Source organism: Nicotiana tomentosiformis, chromosome 8 (genome assembly GCF_000390325.3).
Source record: "Nicotiana tomentosiformis chromosome 8, ASM39032v3, whole genome shotgun sequence".
Taxonomy (NCBI): Eukaryota; Viridiplantae; Streptophyta; class Magnoliopsida; order Solanales; family Solanaceae; genus Nicotiana; species Nicotiana tomentosiformis.
This window is the reverse complement of record NC_090819.1, coordinates 5291584-5314475: the sequence shown is the minus strand read 5'-3', so window position 1 is coordinate 5314475 and position 22892 is coordinate 5291584. Positions and strand designations below refer to the sequence as shown.

The 22892-nt window shown below is 36.6% G+C and overlaps 2 protein-coding genes across 2 annotated transcripts; both read right to left on the bottom strand.

Annotated features, from left to right (window-relative positions):
- Window positions 1-2240: 2240 nt before the first annotated feature.
- Window positions 2241-15109, bottom strand: LOC104117413 (uncharacterized). Its single transcript, XM_009628466.4, has 13 exons — window positions 14530-15109; window positions 13374-13486; window positions 13184-13240; window positions 12500-12595; window positions 12299-12369; window positions 7266-7308; window positions 7091-7171; window positions 6890-6949; window positions 6023-6073; window positions 4223-4320; window positions 4073-4121; window positions 3676-3720; window positions 2241-3260 (listed from the first exon to the last, which is right to left on the bottom strand). The coding sequence occupies exons 1-13, from the start codon at window positions 14879-14881 to the stop codon at window positions 2817-2819; spliced, it is 1560 nt and encodes a 519-aa protein (XP_009626761.1). The 5' UTR covers window positions 14882-15109; the 3' UTR covers window positions 2241-2816.
- Window positions 15110-15784: 675 nt separating this feature from the next.
- Window positions 15785-22675, bottom strand: LOC104117415 (probable ubiquitin-conjugating enzyme E2 26). The gene is made up of 8 exons (XM_009628467.4): window positions 22389-22675; window positions 21756-21858; window positions 18670-18768; window positions 17694-18566; window positions 17552-17615; window positions 17225-17364; window positions 16656-16967; window positions 15785-16462 (listed from the first exon to the last, which is right to left on the bottom strand). Exons 1-8 carry the CDS (start codon window positions 22433-22435, stop codon window positions 16157-16159), a joined length of 1944 nt encoding a protein of 647 aa, XP_009626762.1. The 5' UTR covers window positions 22436-22675; the 3' UTR covers window positions 15785-16156.
- Between the last annotated feature and the right edge of the window lie 217 nt (window positions 22676-22892).

Genomic DNA, 22892 nt, shown 5'->3' with positions numbered 1-22892 from the left:
AGAATGGGCCCAAAGTGAAGCAGTATGTGTAAACGTACGTAAAACCCCTCTTAGTAAAGGTGACCCGCTCCACCAGGTCGGGAGCAATGATATTTAGGGCATGGCACTCACAGTCCTCCTTCACAGAAGGAATACTAGAAGGGGGAATAGAAGAATGATATTTATCAACAGCCCAAGTTCGGGGATTTGAAGTGGGGAACTTCTCTTCGAAATCTTTGGTAGTGTTCAGATGTTTAGGTATGATGGTGCTCACCGTGGGAGGATCAGCATCAACTTCCTTATCTTTGCTCCTCTTTGAGCCTCTACCGAAGAGAAAACCGGAGTTCTTGGAAGATTTAGTAGGGGAAGCTATAATAATAAGGAGATGATAGAGCTTTTTGAAGAAAATCGGAGAAAGATGAAAGGAAAAGGAAGCTAAATGCAAAAAGGTTAAGAAAGCTTATGAAGTTGTTAGAAGTGAAAGAAGAAGAATGAGGCGTATAAGTAAAGGAATAGTCAGCTAAAATCGTGATCATGATTACTTCGAGAATCGGCAAAAATATTGCTAAATTGTAGGGTAACACATGCTCGGGGTATTAAATGCGAGAAGTCGTGCGTCTTATCAAGCGTCAGAAACTATTCAGAAGGGTTCAAAAAATTTCCCGCCAAGAAAAGAATCTCTACCAACTTTCCGATGACACAAAGATGTGCCACTGGAAAGTAGGGGGACTATCTGTATAGGGTAAAAATGGTTTATATTAAATGCTCGAATGATGGCGTGAAACGTGGAACCGGAGGCAGACGGAAGATAAATCGAGTGGAAGCCAAGACCGAGGACAACAACTTCGGTCAGTACCGGGTAGATCCCGATGGGAACACGGTCAACGGGAGCAAACGGATGTTGGTCTCCAGATGACATTTAATGAAGAATAATCCTCAATATTAAATATGCAGTCGTTGCATATAATTTTGGAATTCATGGCATGCCGTTACATATTCATCAATGGCCCCTTTATTGTCATTTAAGAGAGGTTTGATCCTAGGATCTTATTACCTAGGTATAGCTATAAATAGTGGCTTTAACAACCATTGTAAGGGAGGAAATCTCTGGCTAAACTTATGCTACATTTTATTCTCAAGCTAAATAATATAACTTTATTTTCTATCTAGTATTGTTCTTATCGCTGTCCTCAGAAGCCTTGCTCCTAGAACCAGGCTTAGCTATTTCTTTCGATTTCAACGCTAAGTCTTATTTTCATTTAATTTACTTATCATTTTGGGATCTAATTAGTTCGCTTGTCTATAAATCACAGAACAAATTTAACTATACCGTTTTACGGGTAAGCAATAATAATATTAGCTCAGACATATGTGTCTGTCGAAAAAAAGCTTATTATATATATATATATATATATATATATATATATATATATATATATATATATACTCCTCCATCCAATATATGTTATAGTATTTGACTCGGCATTGAGTTTAAGAAAAAAAAGACTTTTAAAACTTGTAGTTTAAAATAGTCATAGATTTACGTGATTATAAATTATCTTATTAAGGGTAAAGTATAAAGTTTTAAATTAAAATATTTGTCAATAAATAAGTATGAATATGACACATAAATTGTGACAAAAAGAATAACAGATTACAGCTAGTTTGGATCTATTATTGACTTCAAATGCTAGATCTACCTCTAAATATGTTTGTGATCGTCACATAGTTCCGTAGCACTGTATATTAATTTAGGTAAAAAGACTGTAGGTATGTTACAATTGAGAATTTAAAGAGAATTTTCAAAATGATAATCATTTTAATAATTGTGATGTATGGAAAGTTTGTGTGCGTTTCAACTATTCCATAATACATACTAGTACTTTTTATCCATACAATTATCGGATAATTCTATCTATCAAAATTTTGACAAATTCGAAAAATAACCTAGCATTTAAGAAAATTGAAAAAAGTAGGGAGGAAGGTTCATCTAACGGTGTTTGAGACATATAAAAAGATAACCCTCACTAAGAGGGCAAGTGCAAATATAATCATTCTCAAAAATGTTATTTAGAAATTAGTCAGTACTTATTTTGTCCTGAAATTTTTAACTAAAAATCGACAATTCAAGATGAAAAATTGAACTAAAAAACTAAAATTCAGGACACACTAACTAATTTTTATATAGAGATCCTTTAAAATAGCTAGCCGGTGTCATTTCTACCTCACTAAGACTACACATTAGCTCAAGAATACCAACGAAAAGCCTAAAGATATATCTGCATTTCATCAAATTGTGCTTTCGAGATACTTCCGAGCACAACTGCGTAAAACACTTCATCCACACTCTATCCCAAACTACATTTGGGACATTTGTTTTTTAGAAATTCATTAACTAACAAGCAGTCTCTTACCTTCAAATTAAAAAAGAATAGTCTTGCAGCTTTATTTTCCCCGAATTACAACAGCAGTTTTCTCTTGTCAAAACTGGCATGTTACAACACCGAAGATGATCTTCACCACTTTGTATCAAAACTTCTGTGAAATGTGAATTCTCCAATGCACTTGAACCTGATTCGTACTCGTCAACATTGTAGCTACCATAGAAGCTAGATAAAGAACTTTGCCATATAAATACTGCCATTCAGTCCACCAGACAACAGGTATGTTGGCAACCCAAATGGAGTTACACTTTACTAATGGGCATCTAGCGATACATCAGTAAAATTAAAGCAAGGTTCCTCATGATCTGACCATTTGATGCAGGTTAAATATCATGTAGAGGCATCCCAGTAGATGGACTCTTACCATTACAAATAAATATTGCTGGCGTCTTATCACCATCTATTATGTTTCCAATGCTTCTTCAAACTTTTCTCTTTCCTCGAGGAATTCCCTTCATCTCTAGCATTACTGCTCTCCCCATTTTCTTTCACCTTCTTAGCAGATTTTTTTTCCTTTGACGATTTCCTCTTCTTTCCTGAAGATTGCGCTCCACCATCCTCTGCAATCCCATTTCCTCGGGGGAGTGCTTCTTCATCGTCATCATCTAACCGCCAGTTACAATAGATTTCCTGCTGGTTGGTATACTGCTGCAGTCCCTCCCCGGCGCCTGGTAGCAAGTTAGTAAAAGTCACTTCCCCGTTGGATCCCCCTTTCCTTTCCACTAGTATTTCATCTGGTCTAATTATTGTGCCAAGAATACTCCTGTTGGGACCTAGGCCAAATATGGCTTTTGCATTTGTCAATGTCGTGAAAGCCATCGCAAAAGCAGATCTGACCTGCACCAATACGAATAAGAACCTCAGAATGTAGCTCCAGAGGAGGCAAGAAGCAAGAGGACCATGTAAACAACTTAATAACAAAAGCTCAGCAAACATACGAAGGGATCGCATCAAAATTCGGATCTGCATGCAATCTAAACTTATATTTCAAACTTGGACTCTTGGAATTGCCAAGTGTATCGAACAGCTACGATAAACCTAAATAATAATACATGCTGTTTGACAATAAGCCGGAAAAATGCCTAATTTTCACAATTACTGAAACTCATAAATATTTGCCAGACAAAGTAGCTTCCTATATCGCCCGACCAAAATTAAGCAATCTTATTGACTTGGTGCATTGCCTCAAATACGATTTTGATTGAAAATGGATAAAAAAGATTAGCAGATTCTGAAATCATGCGGAATGTACCTGAAAATAATTGAAGGAGCTCTTTCCAATGTCATTTTCTGGTGTCTGCAATCACAAAAACACCTAGTTTAGTACTTTGTTTATAGTGTACTCAACCTTCAAAAGAAAAAGGTACTTGTGCTTTGTTTATAATGTACACACCAAATAACTATACAAAAACAAAATGGACATGATCCTTCTCTTCGTTGCTCCGAAAGAAAACAAAACCAACAGAAATAACTGACACCATAGTCAAGCTTAAAAGCACAAAATTAAATAGAATATATATAACTTAAATAAATAAAAATAGGAAAAGAAAGAAGGAAGAACAGAGACAACAATGTTGGCTCATGGATGTACTATGTGATATTCAAATAGGCCATACGGAAATGTGAAAGGCACAGATATAAGAGGTAACCTGTGGATCCTCAATAGAAATAAGAGATTGCTTCCCTTTAATTGAGAACCTGAAGAACAAAAAGGCATCAAAGTAAATTACCCAACGAATATATTTTGACAACTTAAAGCAAAACACAGAAATATCTAACTATATATCAAAATTGCATACCCTTTGCTACTCTTCAGGAAGAAGGTACCTTCTCCATTACAAGATACACCAACATCTGATGTATTTAATTTGCGTCCATAAATATCAAAGAAACTAACCTAAATCAACAACATATGAGCAAATGTGAGCAGCTTACCCTGAATAATATGAACCTGTAGCAAGGTTTTTGCTTTAAAAAAGTCCCAACATGCTGAAATAACAGAAAAGAAGGGAAAGGAGAAGGAATGGAAGCAAACAGAAATAGCAGGCAAGGAGGAACTGGAAAAAGGGTAGTCGCTCAGCTAAATAATTAGTTCTGGAATCAAAGATTAAGAAGGAAAGAAGTGCGCACAGGACACAGACAGGACGAAATGCACAACCTGCACTGCACAAAAGTTATTGCTTTTGAAAAATAGAAACTTCCTTTAGAAACCTTTCAAGTGGCAAGAACTAGACATCCTAGACTGATAACAATTAGAGTTCATACTCTTTCTCCTACAAATGTAAGTGATATGGCTTTGGTTTTATCTTCTTATTGTTCCTCCAAGAATCTGCTTGAACTACCCATTAAGTATTTCTTTTTAGTTCTCCTGATAAAAAAAAGTATTTCTTTTTAGTTCTTCCAGTCCCAGACAAACTAAGATTAGAGATGAGTCAAGGTAAAGTAGTTTCCCTCCCCCCCCCCCCCCCAACCAAATCGCCTGTATTAGTTGTAGAGTCAAAATGATCTTCTCCCAGATGGTTAACAATTGGGACCTGAAGAAATTAATAGCAAGTCAATAACACTTTGTCTAGCCTTTATCCAAAAAAAGACACTTCTTCTAGTAAAACAAAAAACAAATAAGGTTCAAGCAAAAATCCAAGAAGCTAGTAGGAAATTTCAGATATATCATAAAGTAATCTGGAAGAGAGGTTCTTTTAAGGAAAGCGAAAATCCCGTTTGAATTTCCGCACTACTTATGATGTTCTCCATGCGTCAATTTGGATCTCTCTCAATCCTCTTTGGTAGTTTTCAAAAACAACACAATTGCTTGATGATTTTGGGATTTATATAATAGGTGAATGAAATTGTTCGTGGAGTTTTTGAGAGAGATAGCTGAGAAGAACAGTCAATAGAAGTCGTGGTTGAACATGACAACCGTGAATTATCACATTGGAACACTAAGAGAGGATTTGTGTTCATCTCTTAAAAAGAAATAAGAGAATTTTTTTTTGGTGATAAGGAAGAGAGAAGATTGTTTATTAGCAAGGAACATATAAAGCATATACTAGGTGCGTAAAATTGTCCATGGAGTTTTTGAGAGAGATAGCTGAGAAGAAAGGTCAATAGCAGTCATCGTTAAACATGACAACTGTGAATTATCACATTGGAAATTTAAGAGAGAAGACTTGTGTTCATCTCTTGAAAGAAATAAGAGATTTTTATTTTTGGTGACTAGGAAGAGAGAAGATTTGTGTATTAGCAAGGAACATATAAAGCCAACATCTTTTCAATATGGTTTAGAAGTTCCGCACAGGCATACTCTCATACAGCTGGTATGGCTTTGTATTAAGAAGAAATTAATCAGTAGAGAAACTTTGCCTTAGGCTTTCATCTTCTCTTAGAAAGACATTTGTCTGCTAAATTATCTCTGTTAAGGATTTCTCTCTTTTGCCCCTTTAAGAAACTACAGCTTTGATTCTTTTATCCGTTCTCCAACCAGCAGTACGCTATCTTTCTTGACCATTCTCTTTCAAAGACAAGAACATTGTGGGTCATGTTAGGTACAGCATTGATTTCATTGAAAATTTTCAAGAAATACAACTTCAAAGGTGACATACCAAAAGAATTCCCAAATTCTGTTCCGGAGAAGCTTGACCATTTCGATGATTCTGGCAAACAAATTACATAGCATGACCAAATAATCAGAACAAGATAAAACACAAAAAATACATTGGTGACAACTAATTTTACATACAAACTAGCACATCACAATGATACCCCTCATGGAGTAAAGTTTATTCTTAAGTATCAAAGAGCGGTATACTCATAAGACTCAATTCTTTTTCTCTTCTTTTTTCAGGTGATTTCACTTAAAAAAAAAAAAATCGGAAAAAGATTTCACTTAAAGTCTTCAAAAGTAGTTAATACAAAAGTGATGAACAATACATATTTGATATAACCAAAACAGAAACCAAGACAACCTTTTTCAGATGGATGAAGTATCAAATGCAAAGGAAACAGGACTCACAGCAGAATTCCATGGTACCTCAGTTCTCAGTTTTTTTCCATCTCAACCTATGTCTAATAGAAGACACAAGAAGTACTTCAAACCTTAATGCCAAACTGATCGGGGAAGAAAAAGGCCAATACTAATTGATCAAATAAAGACTACATGCTTGAGTTGCCTCATTTCAGAAAATAGTTTTAATCCAATACTCCTTCAATCCCAGATAGAATTTTCAACTTTGTTTCATTTGTAACAGACCAGTGCATGCATTTTGCATGCAAAAAAGGGGTTGGCAAAGTTGAGAAAGGATATAACAGCGACAAGAGGGTCTTTTTCTAAGTGTATTAAAGGACTGCCGTGAAACTAATTCTTCACATAGTCAAACCACTATTTCACTCAACTAACTACGACCAAATGTCCAACGACCAGTCGTAATTTACCATTCACACTATAAGAGCATGTGACTGAGTTTATTCACCTGCAACATTGCTATGAGCATTACAAGCAGCGCATAGGAACCAATCCCACCAGTATAAACCTGCAATATAAGAAGACCATAAGTCAAAGCAGAAAAGATCTAAACATTATCATCAGCAAGTAACTTTAACGTGCTTTTTAAGCATGTCTCCGCCGACAGTTAGCAACTTGGATATATTAGAAGATATTAAGAATGTCGTACCTCATTTAACTCTCTCTGTTGCAAGAACACTTTCAAAATCAAACATAATGGTCGTAGAGGGGGCCAGTTAGACATAGCATCCTATAGAGGTTTGCAAACACAGTAACATCAGACGCAGTTAGTTTCTACATCAGTAGATTTTCACTGTTCAGCGAGTGGATGCATCGGCACAAACCTTAATAAATTCAGCAGCTCTGGGTCCATTCTCCACATCAAAACTGTGGTCAGAAAACAGAAAATTATTAGTAAGAAGTTAGCTAAATAATCATATGCTATAGCAAGTGATATGAAGACCCCTTGTTGCCAACGGTCAACCCATAAGAAACTAAGAAATCAGCTAAATAATCATATGCTATAGCAAGTTATATGAAGACCCCTTTTTGTCAACCCATAAGAAACTTACCTTCAAAATACAAACTCAATTCTTCCCTCTAGTCACCGTACTCTACCATGTCCAAGTCATCTCAACCAATTAAAAATATTAAAGCAGTTGGGCTAATTAGATAGTAAATCAGAGTACTATCCCAATTAGCTTACTAAACCTTTTTTTTTTAAATAAGGAACTATTCTCAGGAAACCTTTAATTTATTGAGATGAGCCATGGCAGTAACTTCATTGATGGAACAAGCAACTCCGACAGAAATTTAGCCTCCATTTCTTCCCAATACCACCCACTTCCCCATCAAAATATATCCTCCCAGAGGTGTGCATTATTCAGTTTATATCAAGAAATCGACTGACCAAAGATTTCATCCGTTTGGTTCTTTCTTTCTTTCTTTTTTAACTTGTGTTTTTCAGTCATTTTTTGGTTTTAAGGGTTAAGGAATTTTGATTTTCTGGTTAGGTTCCTGGCTTAACAAATTGAAATAGGAGTATATATATTGTGCTAGGGTTTGCCTTAAATTTGGGAAGGCCCCACTACAGCCAAGAGAAGGAGCAGCAACACTTTTTTTATCTCTGATCTTATTCACACTGTCACATCTCAAGCAGTACTACTTGGTCTTCCACCTTCCGCTCTTTCTCTATCCTCCTAACTTGCATTTTCTTCTCAATGTCCCCAGGTTTCCCACTTTTGCTCTATAACTTTTGCTACCAATCTCCCCATTCTAAGTACTTTTGCTCTTTAGGAACCAACACCCCCCCCCCCCCCGAAAATAACTTCTCCCAATCAACTGTTTTCATTGACCAGAAACTGGGGAAAATTCTTGTCTCATTCAACATTTTTAAGGCTAAAAATTTAAGTTGGAGCAATAAAGTAGAATCCAAAAGAAGCCCAAACCGAGAGAGGAAAACAGAATATTTGTGCTAGCACTCATCCTTGGAGTTGGTTTACACTTTGGAGGTCAGATTATTCACAAAAGACATCAATGTCATCCACCTAGTTATTTTGCCATTGTGGTATTCACCATATCCGAATATGTTGGTCATTATCACCATTCATCATATAGTACATAGGTTGTTCCATATTGTACACTCTTCATAAAATTAAAGGCAACTGTTTAAGAGAAATGGTATTATAAATACCTCACCAAATGCGTTGATTCACCACAGAAAATTTCATCCTTCAACCATTGAGTTAAATGGGGTAAATACTTACCACACCGGGTGTTTACCCTAACTAAACAATTAACCTTAAGAATCAACAAATCATAATGAAAATGAATATCACTTAATCATGGTTAAGTATTCAAAAGCATATCTTGGTGCTAACACTACCAATTAAATGGAGTACTTGCCTACTTGGTAACAATTATACTGCATTTTAGTTTCAATTTCTCGCAGCAATTCATTTCTCACACCAACTACGATCATATGTAGATGGTATTCCAGTGGCTAGCGACATTTTTTTGGATGCTTGAAAATGACTGCAAAAATTCTGTTAATAAGTTAAAATTCACCTTGCACGGCCTTTGGCCTGCAGATAGCACTGGACAGACTCTAACATGTCCTCCACCTCAAGACGACAATGGTATGACTTGAAATATTGTCCTTGTTGTTCTTTGATGATTATATTTTTATATAGAACTCTAAAAGCTCATTTTTGTAATATTCATATTTAATTTGCATGTACAGTGGGAAAACGACCAACAGTTATCAACAGATCTCCACAAATATTGGTATAGTTTGATCTCTAGTCATTCGGACTATTAGTTGTGGGAGCATGAACGGGGGAATTATGGCTATTGTTCTAGTCAGTGACATTCCTTCGTTCCAAAGACGAAAGAATTAAGGGTAATAAAATTATTAGCAATTTGTCAACTGCAGGAATTTATTATTTTGATGATAAAGTTTACACGAAGACTAACATAGGAAATGCTCTCTCCAACCAAAACATATATATCTCATGCAAGGAAAAGAATGCTTCATATGTCTTTTTGCATGAGATATACTTCTGTTTGGACGAAAATTTGAGGAAATTCATTTCTTGCCCACCAAATCATGACACAAGAGGCTGTGGTGGAGTACTAAAGAGCTCCAACTCCATCTTTCTGATTACCTAAACAAAAAGGACAAAAGAGATAATAGTGCTTCAGTTTGCTACTTAAAAGTAGTTATGCTTAGTAGGTGGAAAAAAAAAATAGTACTACTCCATAATGCCATTGTGGAGATTTCGACATCAATTTCTCTCTCCAGAACAAACAGGCCATTCATAGAACCTACAAGGTTCGGCATACCTCTGGAGATAATCATGATTTTCACGAGAAGGGGGTACTACTGTACTAATACCATCACTCGAAATCAATGTGAAGGGAGGGAATCATCTGATGCACCATAATCATAAATCAAGTGTTGGGGAGGCTTATTCTTGCTATAATTCAAGTGATCTCAAATGTAATTATGGTTGTTTTTAAAAGTGTACCCGTTCTTGATGACGCATTTGAACCGCAACAAGGACTTCACCGGCAGCCATACAACCCAGAAAATAAACATAAAAGAAGTCGCGAATATGGGATAGAAGAATAAAGACAGAGAGTAAGTTGATAATAATGCATATATTAGTATTACACTTTACTGAGAACATGGGCAGCCAACTATTTATTTAAAAATACTAGTACTACTTCCTCCGTGTCAAAAAGATTGTCTTAGTTTGACTTGGCACAAACTTTAATAAAGAATGGAAGACTTTTGAGATATGTGGTTTTAAATAAGCTATAGCATTTGTGTGGCTGTAAAACTTTTGAAACTTGTAGTTTTAAACCTGTCTTAGTATTTGTGTTGCTATAAATGCTTACTATTAAGGAAATAGTGAAAGGTGCCAACCTTTTTTAAACGGACTAATAAGGAAATAGTGCCAATCTTTTTAAAACGGAGGGAGTATATTTTTTCACCTACTAAGCATAAGCATTTTTAAGTAGCAAGCTGAAAGTGAGACACTGCCATTCTCTTTTATCTTTTTGCTTAGGTACTCGAAAAGATGACATTTGAGCTCCTTAATAGACTACCACAACCTCTTGTGTCTTGACTTGGTGGGCAGCAAATGAATTTATGCAAATTTTGATCCAAACAAAAGTATATCTCAAGTGAAAAGACATGTAAATATTCTTATCTTTGCATGAGATATATACGTTCTGGTTGAAGAGAACATCTGCTATGTCACTCTTTGTGTAAACTTTATCATCAGAATAATCATGCAGTTAACAAATTGCTAATACTCTTATTACCCTTAACTCTTCCGTCTTTGGAAAAGCTCACCGCAACCTTGAAGTAGTATGTATCTTTGATAATCTGGCTAGAACAATATATAGCCATGACTCCCCTACTCATACTCCCACAACCAGTCGTTCGAACGACCAGAAACCAAACTCTACCAATATTTGTAGAGACTTGTCGGACAACTATTGGTCGTTTTTCCTGTACATGCAAATTAAACATGAAGATCACAAGAGCAAAACATTTAGAACGGTATTTCACGTCATACCACTATCGTCGAGGTGGAGGACATGTTAGAGTATGTTTATTGTTATTTGCAAGTCAAAGGCCATGCACTTTGAACTTTAACTTATAAACAGAACTTTTGCGGTCATGTTCAGGCATCTGACAAAATGTCAGTGACCACTGGAATACCATTTACATAATAATCCTAGTTGGTCCGGAAAATAATTTGTTGCGGGAAAATGAAACTAAAAATCAATATAACAATTTTTGTGTGGTGAATCAACGCACTTGGTCAGGTATTTATAATACCATTTCTCTTAATATTGAATGGTGACTTCTAACTGATATTGATATTGATCAATTGTCTCTAGTTCTATGAAGAGTGTGCATTATGCATGTTTACCATTTCCCTTCACCAATCTATAAGTAACCAAATCTAAGATATTGTGAAAGTTCCCAACAATAAGTAGCAAGGAAAATGGGTACTAAGATGAAGTTGCAGCGTGCTTTCTCATCCATTTTGTCAATTGAAATATTTATAAAATGATATTTGCTTTTGCTATTATTATTATTATTTGAAAAAAAAAGTGCACAACATCTCCCACCACCATCTAACCAGCTCTAAAATTTGTGCCAAAACTGCCAATATACAAATTCCTGACACCTAGGCTACGGTAATATTGTAGGGTTTGGAGGAAGAGCCGCCTCAATATCAAACTTTAGTCAAATGAGTTCAAAAGGTTGGTAGTCTTGTTTGCATAGTAAACGCTTGGCCGACCTTTAGAGGAAGCAGCTAAAAACAATGAGGTATGTCCCAAAGCGATTTCCAGTGGGTTGTCATAGGTTTTTTCTCTAACTTCCCAGAAGCACAGAATGGGAGAGCTTGGTCAACTCTCCATTTCATTTTGTTAGCTCATTAAGATAATAAAGTCTAAACTAATATGAACAAATTGACAACCAAATGCACCAAGAAAGAAACTCAAACAAAAAAGGAACACAAGATAAAGGATTATCCCAAAACACAAAAATAAATTACTTAATAAAATCTGTGGAATTATTTCCATTAGATAATAAACTGAAATCCAGTCTGGAAAAGCCGAAAAGCACAAATCAAGCTCTCCTGGGTCCACACTATCCACTGACCGCCAAGGAGGGGCAAGATAATTTGCAACAAGAGACTAAATGGAAGAAGTTCTCGCCAATCCAAAACATGGCTTTATTTAGCTACTTTCAGGATAAAGACAAGACATATAAACATAAAAAATTTGAACTATCTTCTACAAACTCACAATAGTATTGTCAGAATCCCGTAAAAGTAGTACATAATCAAACCTTATATCAAATGAAATGCCACTTTTCTTCTCCACAAATTTGATTATTGGCACACGAGCCTTTGATATCACCTAATTTAGAAAAGCACATGAAAAATCCAGATTGTAAGTTCTCTTCGCAGAAACCTATCACAAGTTTGGGGGAGGGGTGAAATGAAAGAAAATGTTCCTCATTGAGAGATCACAGGGTCATGTCATGAACCTGTATCTTCTTTGCAACTCCTTTTTGTGAGAGAGCCCTAGAAAGAGCTTGTAACCCAAGTTGAGGACTTCTAATATCTGACCCTAAAATCACCAGCTGTATATCAAAGAGTAGCTCAACACGTTAATTTAATTTCGATCATTTTTGTTTCCACACCACAATCAGTCAACAAGTCCTATATACCTTATGACTGTGAATAAAAAGATCTATCATCACAAACAAAGCAAGTCTGCAATCTTACACACATTTATAACACGGTAACCACCACAAAGCAGTATCACGCTCCAGAACTATTTTTTCAATAAGCAACTAATTATGTTTCTCATTTAAAAGCACATGCTCCTTAATTGGGTACAACAGCCTTTACAGGTTTCACATCACAGAATAAGTGGTCAAGTACAGGATGTCCAGGTTAGCATGATGCTTTTTGTTGCATGCCATGTGGAGGATTTGGAACCCAACAGTACAGTATTGAGGGGTAATAGTTGTTGCTGTTGTAATTTTTCTTTGGGAGGATAAACAAGATATTGAGGGGTACCGTTATTATTGTTAAAGTTAAGATTCATATTAGCTCAACTTTAGGCAGAAGTAGCAGCACTTCAGTGAGAAACTTTAAGGAAAAATATCTTTTTACCGAGAAAGGAAATCTCAAATTTACTTGAAAAATACGCAAAGTAAGCTTACATCAACATCACTTGTGGGAAGATATAGCCCTGTCTTGAATGATCCAAAGACTTCTGGCTGGAAAAAAGAATAAGAATGATAAATTAAAACAACGAACTTCAACAAAGTAAATCAATCTGCTTCTGTACATCACAACAGATATAATGTGCTATATAGTGATGGGAGGAGAATGGAAAGTGTGAGAACAGACCTTGCAGTTGGGCCAGATATATCTGATAACATCAAAGACACATTCTATGGCTGCATTACGAGATGCTTGCTCCTCAGGTGTAGGTGATAAAAACTCACAAAAATCTATTATCTCTGCAAATATAGCACACAACAAATTTTAGCAAATTTAGCTGCACAGCTTCTAGGTCAAAAATATGAAGTAGTATATAAATATGTGTACATAAATATGCATGCACACAACAACAACAACAAGAAAAAGTCCAGTGTAATCCCACTCGTGGGGTCTGAGGAGGGTAGGGTCCAATAGACCCTCAGCAAATATGCATGCACACAATTAAAGTTTTAACCAAGGGTGTGGCCTAGTGGTCAATGAAGTGGAGAGAGGATCATGAGGTCTCATGTTCAAATCCTAGCGGAGGCAAAAGATACCGAGTGCTTTCTTCCCACATGCCTAAGCCTAGATAGCCTTATCTAGCAGAGTTACCCGATACTCAGAGGTTGATTTAGGATTTGAAGTTTATGAGTTCTGGGGACCTGCGCTTGCAACCGAACCCTCAGCCTATTTATGTTACTGGGTTCCAGTTTATTACACCGACATATTTAGTGAATTTCTCAAACAATGGGTCCGGGCTAGACTGCCAAACCTGTACCATATGTTGTGCATCTGCCCTCCCGGTACCAGTGTTGGTGAGAAGTACCAGATACCATATGGAATAGTCGAGGTGAGCCCAAGCTAACCGGATACCACCGTCTTCAAAAACAATTATGCATGCACACAAACACATGCGTGTGTACAGTACAGGCTTACATCCATAATCGACACATATACAAAGCAAATTTAGGTGCACTGCTTCTAGAAGAAGCATATGGGTTCGGGATTCTAGTCCTTTTAAGTTATTGGGTTCTAGAATTTACAATTACAAGGTTTGGAGCAAAGTTACTTGTAAACTAAAGGGAATGTTATATACATGCATAGATATACACATACACATTCATATCTATGTGTTTGCGTGAGCTTATTCGTTCTTTAAAATCATATTTCAGTTGAGGCTTGATTATAGATTAATCACAACCAGAAGACATTAACGAGGCAATTAAAAGCCTTTTTTGAGAAGCTAAATCGGAAAAAAAAACTGAAAACAGAATTACGAGAACTAGAAACGACGTCGCGATACCCTTATGAAGCTGAAGCATAGGACTCTTAAACCGACAATTAGCACGAAACCAATTGCCTTCAAGTCCTCTCGTTGTTTCCTTAACCGGCAACGGAGTAGCAGCAGCTGACACCGGCGTCGAAACGGAACCGTTATTCAGCTCGGCGGTGTCGCCGTCGAGGTCAAGTGAGAAGTAATCGGCTACGGCGGTTTCCGGTGAGGGACATTGGAGAGTAGATAGAGAAATTTCGTTGCGGAATACGAGGTAAGGTTCATGTTCGTCGGAGGACGACGGAGGTGGGTGGTCGGTGGTGGAGATAGTGGCGGCGGAGAGAGGGCTGAGAGTTTCGTACAAAATGCCCTCAACCTCCATTGGGTACTGAACCGCACGTAGTTTACAGTCGGGAAATTAGGTTGGACTGTTTTAGTGGGGGTATTTTGATACGGTCGAAAAAGTTGACGGGTAGATTATAAACCCTGGATCCAATTTAGGGTTTTGATTTTGGTTTTTTCTTTTCTTTTTTTGGGATAGAAATCTAAGTAGCAAATCCTATTAAAAATAAACTCAGACATCTAGAGTTTGATCTTTGAAAATGGAATCATCTTTCGACGGGAGCACTTTACCCCCAAAAATAAAATATTTCGGTGTAATTCCATTAGCTGGGCTATAAAAATGAGTATGAAATGCTGAATTAAAAAAGAAAAAAAATGAGAAAAGAAGGAAAGAAGGAAAGAAAAACAAATTGAATTAATTTATATCGATGGAGGTTTGCTTTAATGGCAAAATATATTCATCACCAATTGATATGTTAACATATTTCACTTATGTGAAGGATAAGTCAAAACACAATTCTTTCTCCAGAGTGGAGGTGTCTTGTTTTGGTAACCAATATCGTTTTGGTTTCAAAATCATTTTTTACTAGGAGCCATAATTAATAAATCCAAGACTTGATAATGGTTTCTTTTAAAAATACATTTGTTTAAAATTTTCATTCAGACGATATTTAAAAATATATTTGGTTAAAATATTGACGCACGTAATTATTATTTATCTATGATTAAGCAACAAATTGTTTGATTTGGTGTAAATAATGAGTATCATGATACAACATGTGAACTAAATTAGCTCCAATGTAAGTGATTGCTCGGGCCCTCCAAAAATGCTATAACACGCGTGTCGGATCCTTCAAGATGCACAAATTTTGGAAGAACCCGCACGCATTCTGCGGAGTTTTCGAAGAGTGTGAGCAACATAAACATTCTCTAATGACTCATATTTGATAACAAATTCTGAGCAAGAAACCATGAATAAGCCCGTATAAATTATAGGATCTATACATATTATAAATCAGATGAACACATCATGGTCTAATGAACTCTACCTTTGCTGTCTACAAACTCATAAAAACCAGAAGAAAGAAAACACTGAATAAGCTGAAGGAAAGTATAGCATGAAGCTATACATATCCCGACACGGATAATGCAGAAAAGAATATTTGTTACTTTACATCATAGTACACAATTATGTCGATAGTTGCATCATAATAAAGTTGAACAAGTTGTTCAAAATTAAGTCGCTCTATCTATAGTCAAAATCCAATGTCAGCATCCCTCTACATCATTCTCATTGGTCAACCATGGAAATAGCTCATTTTCTCTTGCCAGTTCCTCTTTTTTTATTGAGGAAGCTCGTGACAGGTCCTGTTTGTGTCAAGTAAAGAAACTTGTCACAATCCTTTGCACCAATCTCAGTAAATGCATCTATAACTGTCTTGATAAACCCCGCCAAAGAAGCCTTAAAACTCTGTGAGCAGCTCTTGTCACCCTCATCGACATCCTGAACACCTCCCTTGACAAGGCTACCTACTTGAGCACCATCCATATATGTCTTACACGCCACGAGTATATCCAGAGCACTTTGTACGAAATGCCCTACCACAAAATCCTCAAAGTGCTGCAGCAAGAGCCACGAATGGAATTAGTATTTAATGTAGAACCACAAGGTTTGAAAAAGCCATTACAAAGTCGAGAAAAAGTCGTAAAGGACATGCAGCATAACAAAACTTATTTGGTATTAGATGGTTAAGAAAACCAATTCATGCACGGTATGATCACAGCAGACAAACAATTTAAGAAAATAAGGATACCTTTGGCGGCCGCCTAATGGAGAAGACCATTGTTTTCAGATTTAAAATATAAGTGCTCTCATTATACTGCAGTGAGCTTGCTTCTCCTCTAGGTGTCCCGCTCATGCCTGCCCAACCAGGCTCATTGAAATAGGGCTTTGCATTCAGAATTAGCCCTTGTATGGACACCAAAACTTGTAGCATGGTAGACTCACGAGGGATCCATTTCTCCTTCCCTGTGCCGCTCCAAGTGTTGAGAAGACTCAGGCAGACTTTTCCACAAGCATATAAATTAGGATTGAGTCGAAGGCCAAACGAATGGTAGTGAACTTGCTGGCAACAATAGGTTGGGAGGTGTTAGGCTTAAGGTCGAAAGAGGATAAAGTAGTACAGTATCCAGAGAGTTCAGTGGCGGAGCCAGGATTTTCACCAAGGGTATTCAGAAAATTAAAAAAGTAAACACGCCAAGAAATCAAGGGAATTCAACAGCTAATAAATATACATGAAAAAAAGTTTTAAACTTATATACACAGTGTAATTTTCCGGCAAAGGGGGTTCAGTGCCAGTCTGCCCATGAGCAAGACACATACCGGGGGAACATTGGGATAGTTGCTTGGAAAGAGAACATCAAAGAAGAAAAGGCCATCATGGTATGGAGTTCCATCAGCTCCCTTAATAACTGCCCTCAACAGATCCATTCTTGTTTCATACACCCTGACAAATATTGTATCTGCTCAATAAAAGATGACCATATGTGAGTGGCCAGAAAAAATTGCAAAAGCATGTGTTATAGTTACACATGGAGGCTTTTAAGACTATCATGACTAGACAGTATTTCTAGGCTTTTGTTTGTTAAATTTCAAACGTTTGATGAAAAAGAAAATATAACACATCACATAGAACTTTGCTTGTAATACCAGGCAGATCTTTCTCCAGGATTTTCCATTCCTCCTGTATTTTCTTGGCCCAACTCTTAGAAGGCTGTAACGGAGGGAAAGATACAATAAGATGAAGCCAGAAGTAATTATAGTTTCGGAATCTTACTTGGGTTTAACTAACCTGGTTTTTTGAAGAAGCAGAATAGTAATGGTCCTTATAATCCTGAACAGTATCAAATTTTTTGAAAAGACGGAGCTTCTTCACTGTTTCACCTAAATCTGCATGTTGTTCCCCATTAGAAGCTGGCCCCGAAGGAATTGATGGACTTGATGTTGTTGTTGCACTTTTAAGCAATCCCGGATTTAAGGGCGCAAAATCCATTTCCTGAGGGAAATAGTTCATAGCCCCTGACGCATGAGTAAATCCTGATGAAACCTGAGTGGTTGGATTAAGTAATAAACTTGTCCAATCAGGCACTGGAGATCCCATGGAAAAATTTGGGGGATAAGCCGCACTAGGAGTAGATTGGTTATCCCAACCATAAGAAGCTGTAGCATGGGATGAATGGAATTTCTTTGTACAATGGGAAAACAAATGTTTTTCTGCCCCAGATGAGAGGTTCATTGAACTACTTTTTCCCTCAAAATTTGAATTTCCGATGGATAATAGTCTCTCTTTGCCTAAAGCAGGTCCTAGAGATGACCAAGACTGCCCAAACTGTGTGGGCTGACTAACAAGAGTTGAGCTGCTAAATGAAGTGGACTGGTTCCTTGATGCCATTTTTCCATCGGCGGGACAAGGCATCCATGGGATTGGAGCTTCAACTCCGGGGGGAATATCCATGTTATCAAAATGTGATTTCATAACACCGTCATACAGTAAGTCATCATAATAGTCATCATAATACATGTCTATGTGCTCATCAATAACAAAATCATCTATAGTAATTGGATTAACTGATGCTGAAGGGCACTTAATTGAAGACTGAGCCCCATCTACTGGTCCACTATTAGCTGAACTGCCATGACCAAGGGAAACATCGACCAATATATCCTGCAAGAGAGGTTATTGACAAAATTAGTCCCCCAAAATAACAGCATAGAAGATGAACAGAACCAGTAGTATGAGAAGATCGTGTTGGCAATCCTCTGATTACCTTCCCCTTGCCACTAGATTTTACATTTCCATCAATGTGCTTATTAATATCACTGATATCTTCTTCCACGTCAACATCTATTATTTCATGGCAAATAACCTACAAAATAATACATTAGCACTAGAATCATAGGCGACATTAAAGTTATAAGGAAAAAAGATTCAAGTCAAAACAATAATTGCTTGTCTTGTCATTAGTACCAAGGTTCCAGCAGAATCTCTTGCAAATTTTGAATAAAAACATACATAGACACAGTCAATTAACAGAAAAGATATAAAGAGGGGTTAGTTAATCAGAGGAACTCTAGCCCTTTTTCAATTTTCTTTTTTCCTGAAGAGGCATTCAGTACATATAAAAAGATTTCTAAGGGAGGAAATAGGAACTTTTAATCATTTAAAAAGAAAAAATAAATTCAAATTAACTTTTATAAAAAATCATAAAGAAGGCAGGGTAAGTAACCTGAGCACTTCTTTTATAACGGTGGCGCATGGGCCAACACGCGCTCACCTTACTAATCTACCGGTACCTACTACCTCCCACCACCTACTACCTCCCGCCAGCACAAATACCAACTAACTCTGCCCCACCAAGATTTCGATAAATAGGCAAAATCACCTTGAGTATTTGTGCCTCTGCTAGGATTTTGAACTCGGTCTCCCATGGTTCATTTAGCTTCATTGACAATTAGGATACACCCTTGGTGAAAATGCCTACACACTTTATTCTCGTTATTTTGATAAAGCACTAATTTATTGATGTGTGAAAAATTCCCATATACAAGTGATACACAAAAACTAAAACACCTGGAAAAGAATGTGGTTTGCCATAAAAAAACCCCAATCATCTATGCTAACAGGAACTTCGTGGGTGCACCAAAATTTAATAAAACCAAAAGATTAGCTCTCAACTTTACAAGAACTTTTTCCACACCCTCAAGAGATCTTCTATCTCCCCCACCCCCCACCCCCAAAACCTCCAAATCCAGTAGTACCAAATAAGGGCCAAAAATGTGAAAAAGTCCCTTTGAACCAGGGACAAAATAGATTTGAGAAAAATTGAACTGAGAGCTTAATACAACTTCCACCTACCACCCAAACAGCTGCAATGATAACAAAACAACTCAATTTGAAAAGAAAAAAAAAAGAAAAGGAACCAAGTCCTTTTTTCTACAGATGTACTTCTGTACACAGAAGTGCAGAAAACAAATATGAGCATTTTTCACAATACGCTAGATGCTAACTCACTTCCTCACCATTCTAAACATTAAACATTCCCATATATGAATCCAATAATCAAGCATTACAGTTAATTCTACTTCCTTGTTTTTGCACTCTGTAACTTCAGACATTACAATAATGTAAACTTAACACACTTATTTAAACCAACAGTAAGTCAAAAGACTTGGTATAAATTTCTTGTATCCTAAGATATACTCTATGTTGTATGTAAGGGATGAAGATATAATAATATCATGATTTCTGAGCTGACGGGTTAAAAGGTTGTTATATCTATGGATAATGCATCGACAGTATGCACGAATCTTCAGGGAGAAAAGAGAAAAGAAAACTTATATGGTTAAATTGTCACGTAACCTTCTCTAGCGAGTTTATCCAAGTGCCATGATGTGTTAACATGTTGGGGAGAAAAAAAATATTACTTGGAGCATCATTTTTTAAGCAAAACTTGGTAAACCGGCTAGGATAAGCCCCCCTAACCTTTGCATTTTCTCACAGTCGTGCAAAGCAAGCCTGGAATTAATGACTATGCGATCAAGCATCAAACTCAGAATTTGAATTTATAATGTTATGGAGAAGGGTAGTAGCTGCTAAGTATGGAGTTTTAAACAATGGATGGTTTTCTAGTGAATAAGCCATATAGAAAGGGGAATTTTACTTTTTAGGGGAGGGACTGGAACTATTAGATGCGTTAGTTATACTGTTCGTAAGAAGCATAATGCATTCTTTGGATGATGACATTGGAAACATACTCAGCGATGCTATTTTAACGAGAGGAAGATTTTTATTCAAATAATACCAAAGAGGTACTATACTGTACAATAAATCCCAATATAAATGAGGTATGTTCCCCCAAGTCTGTAAGGAGTCCATAAGTCCCAGGATATATGGTGTGGTCTAGTGGTCGATAAAGTGGATTGAGACCTTGAGGTCTCAGGTGCAAATCCCAACGGAGACAAAAAAACTAGGTGATTTCTTCCCATCTATCCCAGCCTTGTTGGATAAAGTTACCCGATACTTGTTGCTGGCGGGAGGTAGCAAGTATCCCGTGGAACTGTAGATGGTCCGGACACCATGATTATTACAAAAAAAAAGATATATATCTCATATCACTTAATTCTTTTTGTTCCAGCAGATATTCTGAATAATCTGAATTTCACATCAGGAATACAATCTGTTACACCGTTAAATGGTAGTCCGTTCTACCCATATGACCAATATATATATACACACACACATAATGGTATAGTACTCCACACTCAGAGATATGGGACATTCTGCATTATGGTGGATGATAGAGAGGCTATGGTAGCAAGCTTCCTTTTATTTTTGTTGTTGAATAAAGTGATGTGACCAGGGGATCCTGTGCAATATAAACTTCAAGAAGGGCATACAGAAGTTGGAGTGTGATAGAAGTTCTTCCAAAAAATCCTTGATTTCTTGGGAGGAGTGATGGGAGACACAATGATTTGGAGCAGGTGATGGCGAAAACATTACCACATTAACAACTTAATTTCACTTCCCGAATAGTATTTAAGTTATATACAATGATAGTGTAATTAATTTTTTACGCCATCAATGCAATTTAACCTATTACAGTAAGTTGCTTATCATTTAGTCTAGGTTACCAATAAATGCTAAGTAGTATTAAATAGAGTTACCTCTAAGGCTACAATTACCTTTAAAGAGACCTGACTGTCACACCTCCTTTTTTTAATTAGGTGCTCATAATTAGGTGCTCACACTGACTATATAAATAATTTTTACACCATCAGTGCAAAGAACTTAAACTCTTCCTAATAAAAAGAAAGTAAATTATCTGCAAAGCCAAAAGCTTTAAGAACTTTATACCTGCTTTTGCTTAGGAGATTTCGATTTGGAACTCCAATTGATAGGTCGCGATATTTCCACTACCTCAGCATCAATTGAACTCCCGCCTGGAAATACTCTTTTCCTATGCATCAATAATACCATCTCAAATCACATACACCCAAATACTTAAAAAACAAAAAAACAAGAAACAAGAAAATGATCAACTGTGTCTATCTTTCTTTCTTTCTTTTCTTTTCTTTCTATTAATTATAACTAGGAAATCCTAAGGGGCAGTTGCCCACATGGTTCGAAAATGGGTGGGATAACAGGGCCGCCCCTCTACCCTTCTCCACTCCAACCACTTACATATCACTTAAATATTAGGCTTTTATCTGCGACATAGTTCAAAACATCATGCATTGCGTTCTTATCACTAGACCAAAACTCTGGGTCTGCTTTACTTCAATAACATCAAAATTATAGAACCCCAAATACTTTTTTAAAAAAAAGTTCATCAATTTAGGTTCGTATTTTACACTTCATCTCGGATCAATATAATCCATAATCACAACCCACCACTAAACCAACAAATTCTTTTTTGAGGAATGATATAAAAACAAAAAATTCAATAAAAGCGAATGATCAACTGGGTGTGTCTATGTGTGTGCTTACATGGAATTGCGAGTGACATATTGAGCACGCGGTGTGGGCGTCTCCATTGGTCTCCGGTTGTGTGAATAGGTGAATTGATCAAATCGGCGATTAGGGCTAAACTCCACAGTTTCTCATCATCTTATTATTATTATACATGCAAAATCGACTGTCTATGTAATGTTTCGTCTCCACCGGGGATTCTATATTTAACATAATATTATGTGTGTGTGTGAGAGAGATAGAGAGAGAGTTTTGTTCCAAAAGGAGTCTATCTAGCTTCCCGAGTCGCTCTTCCCGGCTCCCGCGCCTAGTGAAGTAGATAGTACTAACTCCTCCCCCAAAAAAATACAAAAACAAAAATAATTTATTTGAATTTGTGACGTAAAATGAGTAATATATATTTTATGTGATTATAAATTATTACATAAATATAAATTATTTTAAAATAAAAAAAAAGATCATTCTTTTTTAGTACGGATAAAAAAAGAAATAGATTCGAATAAATTGAAACGAAAGGAGTAT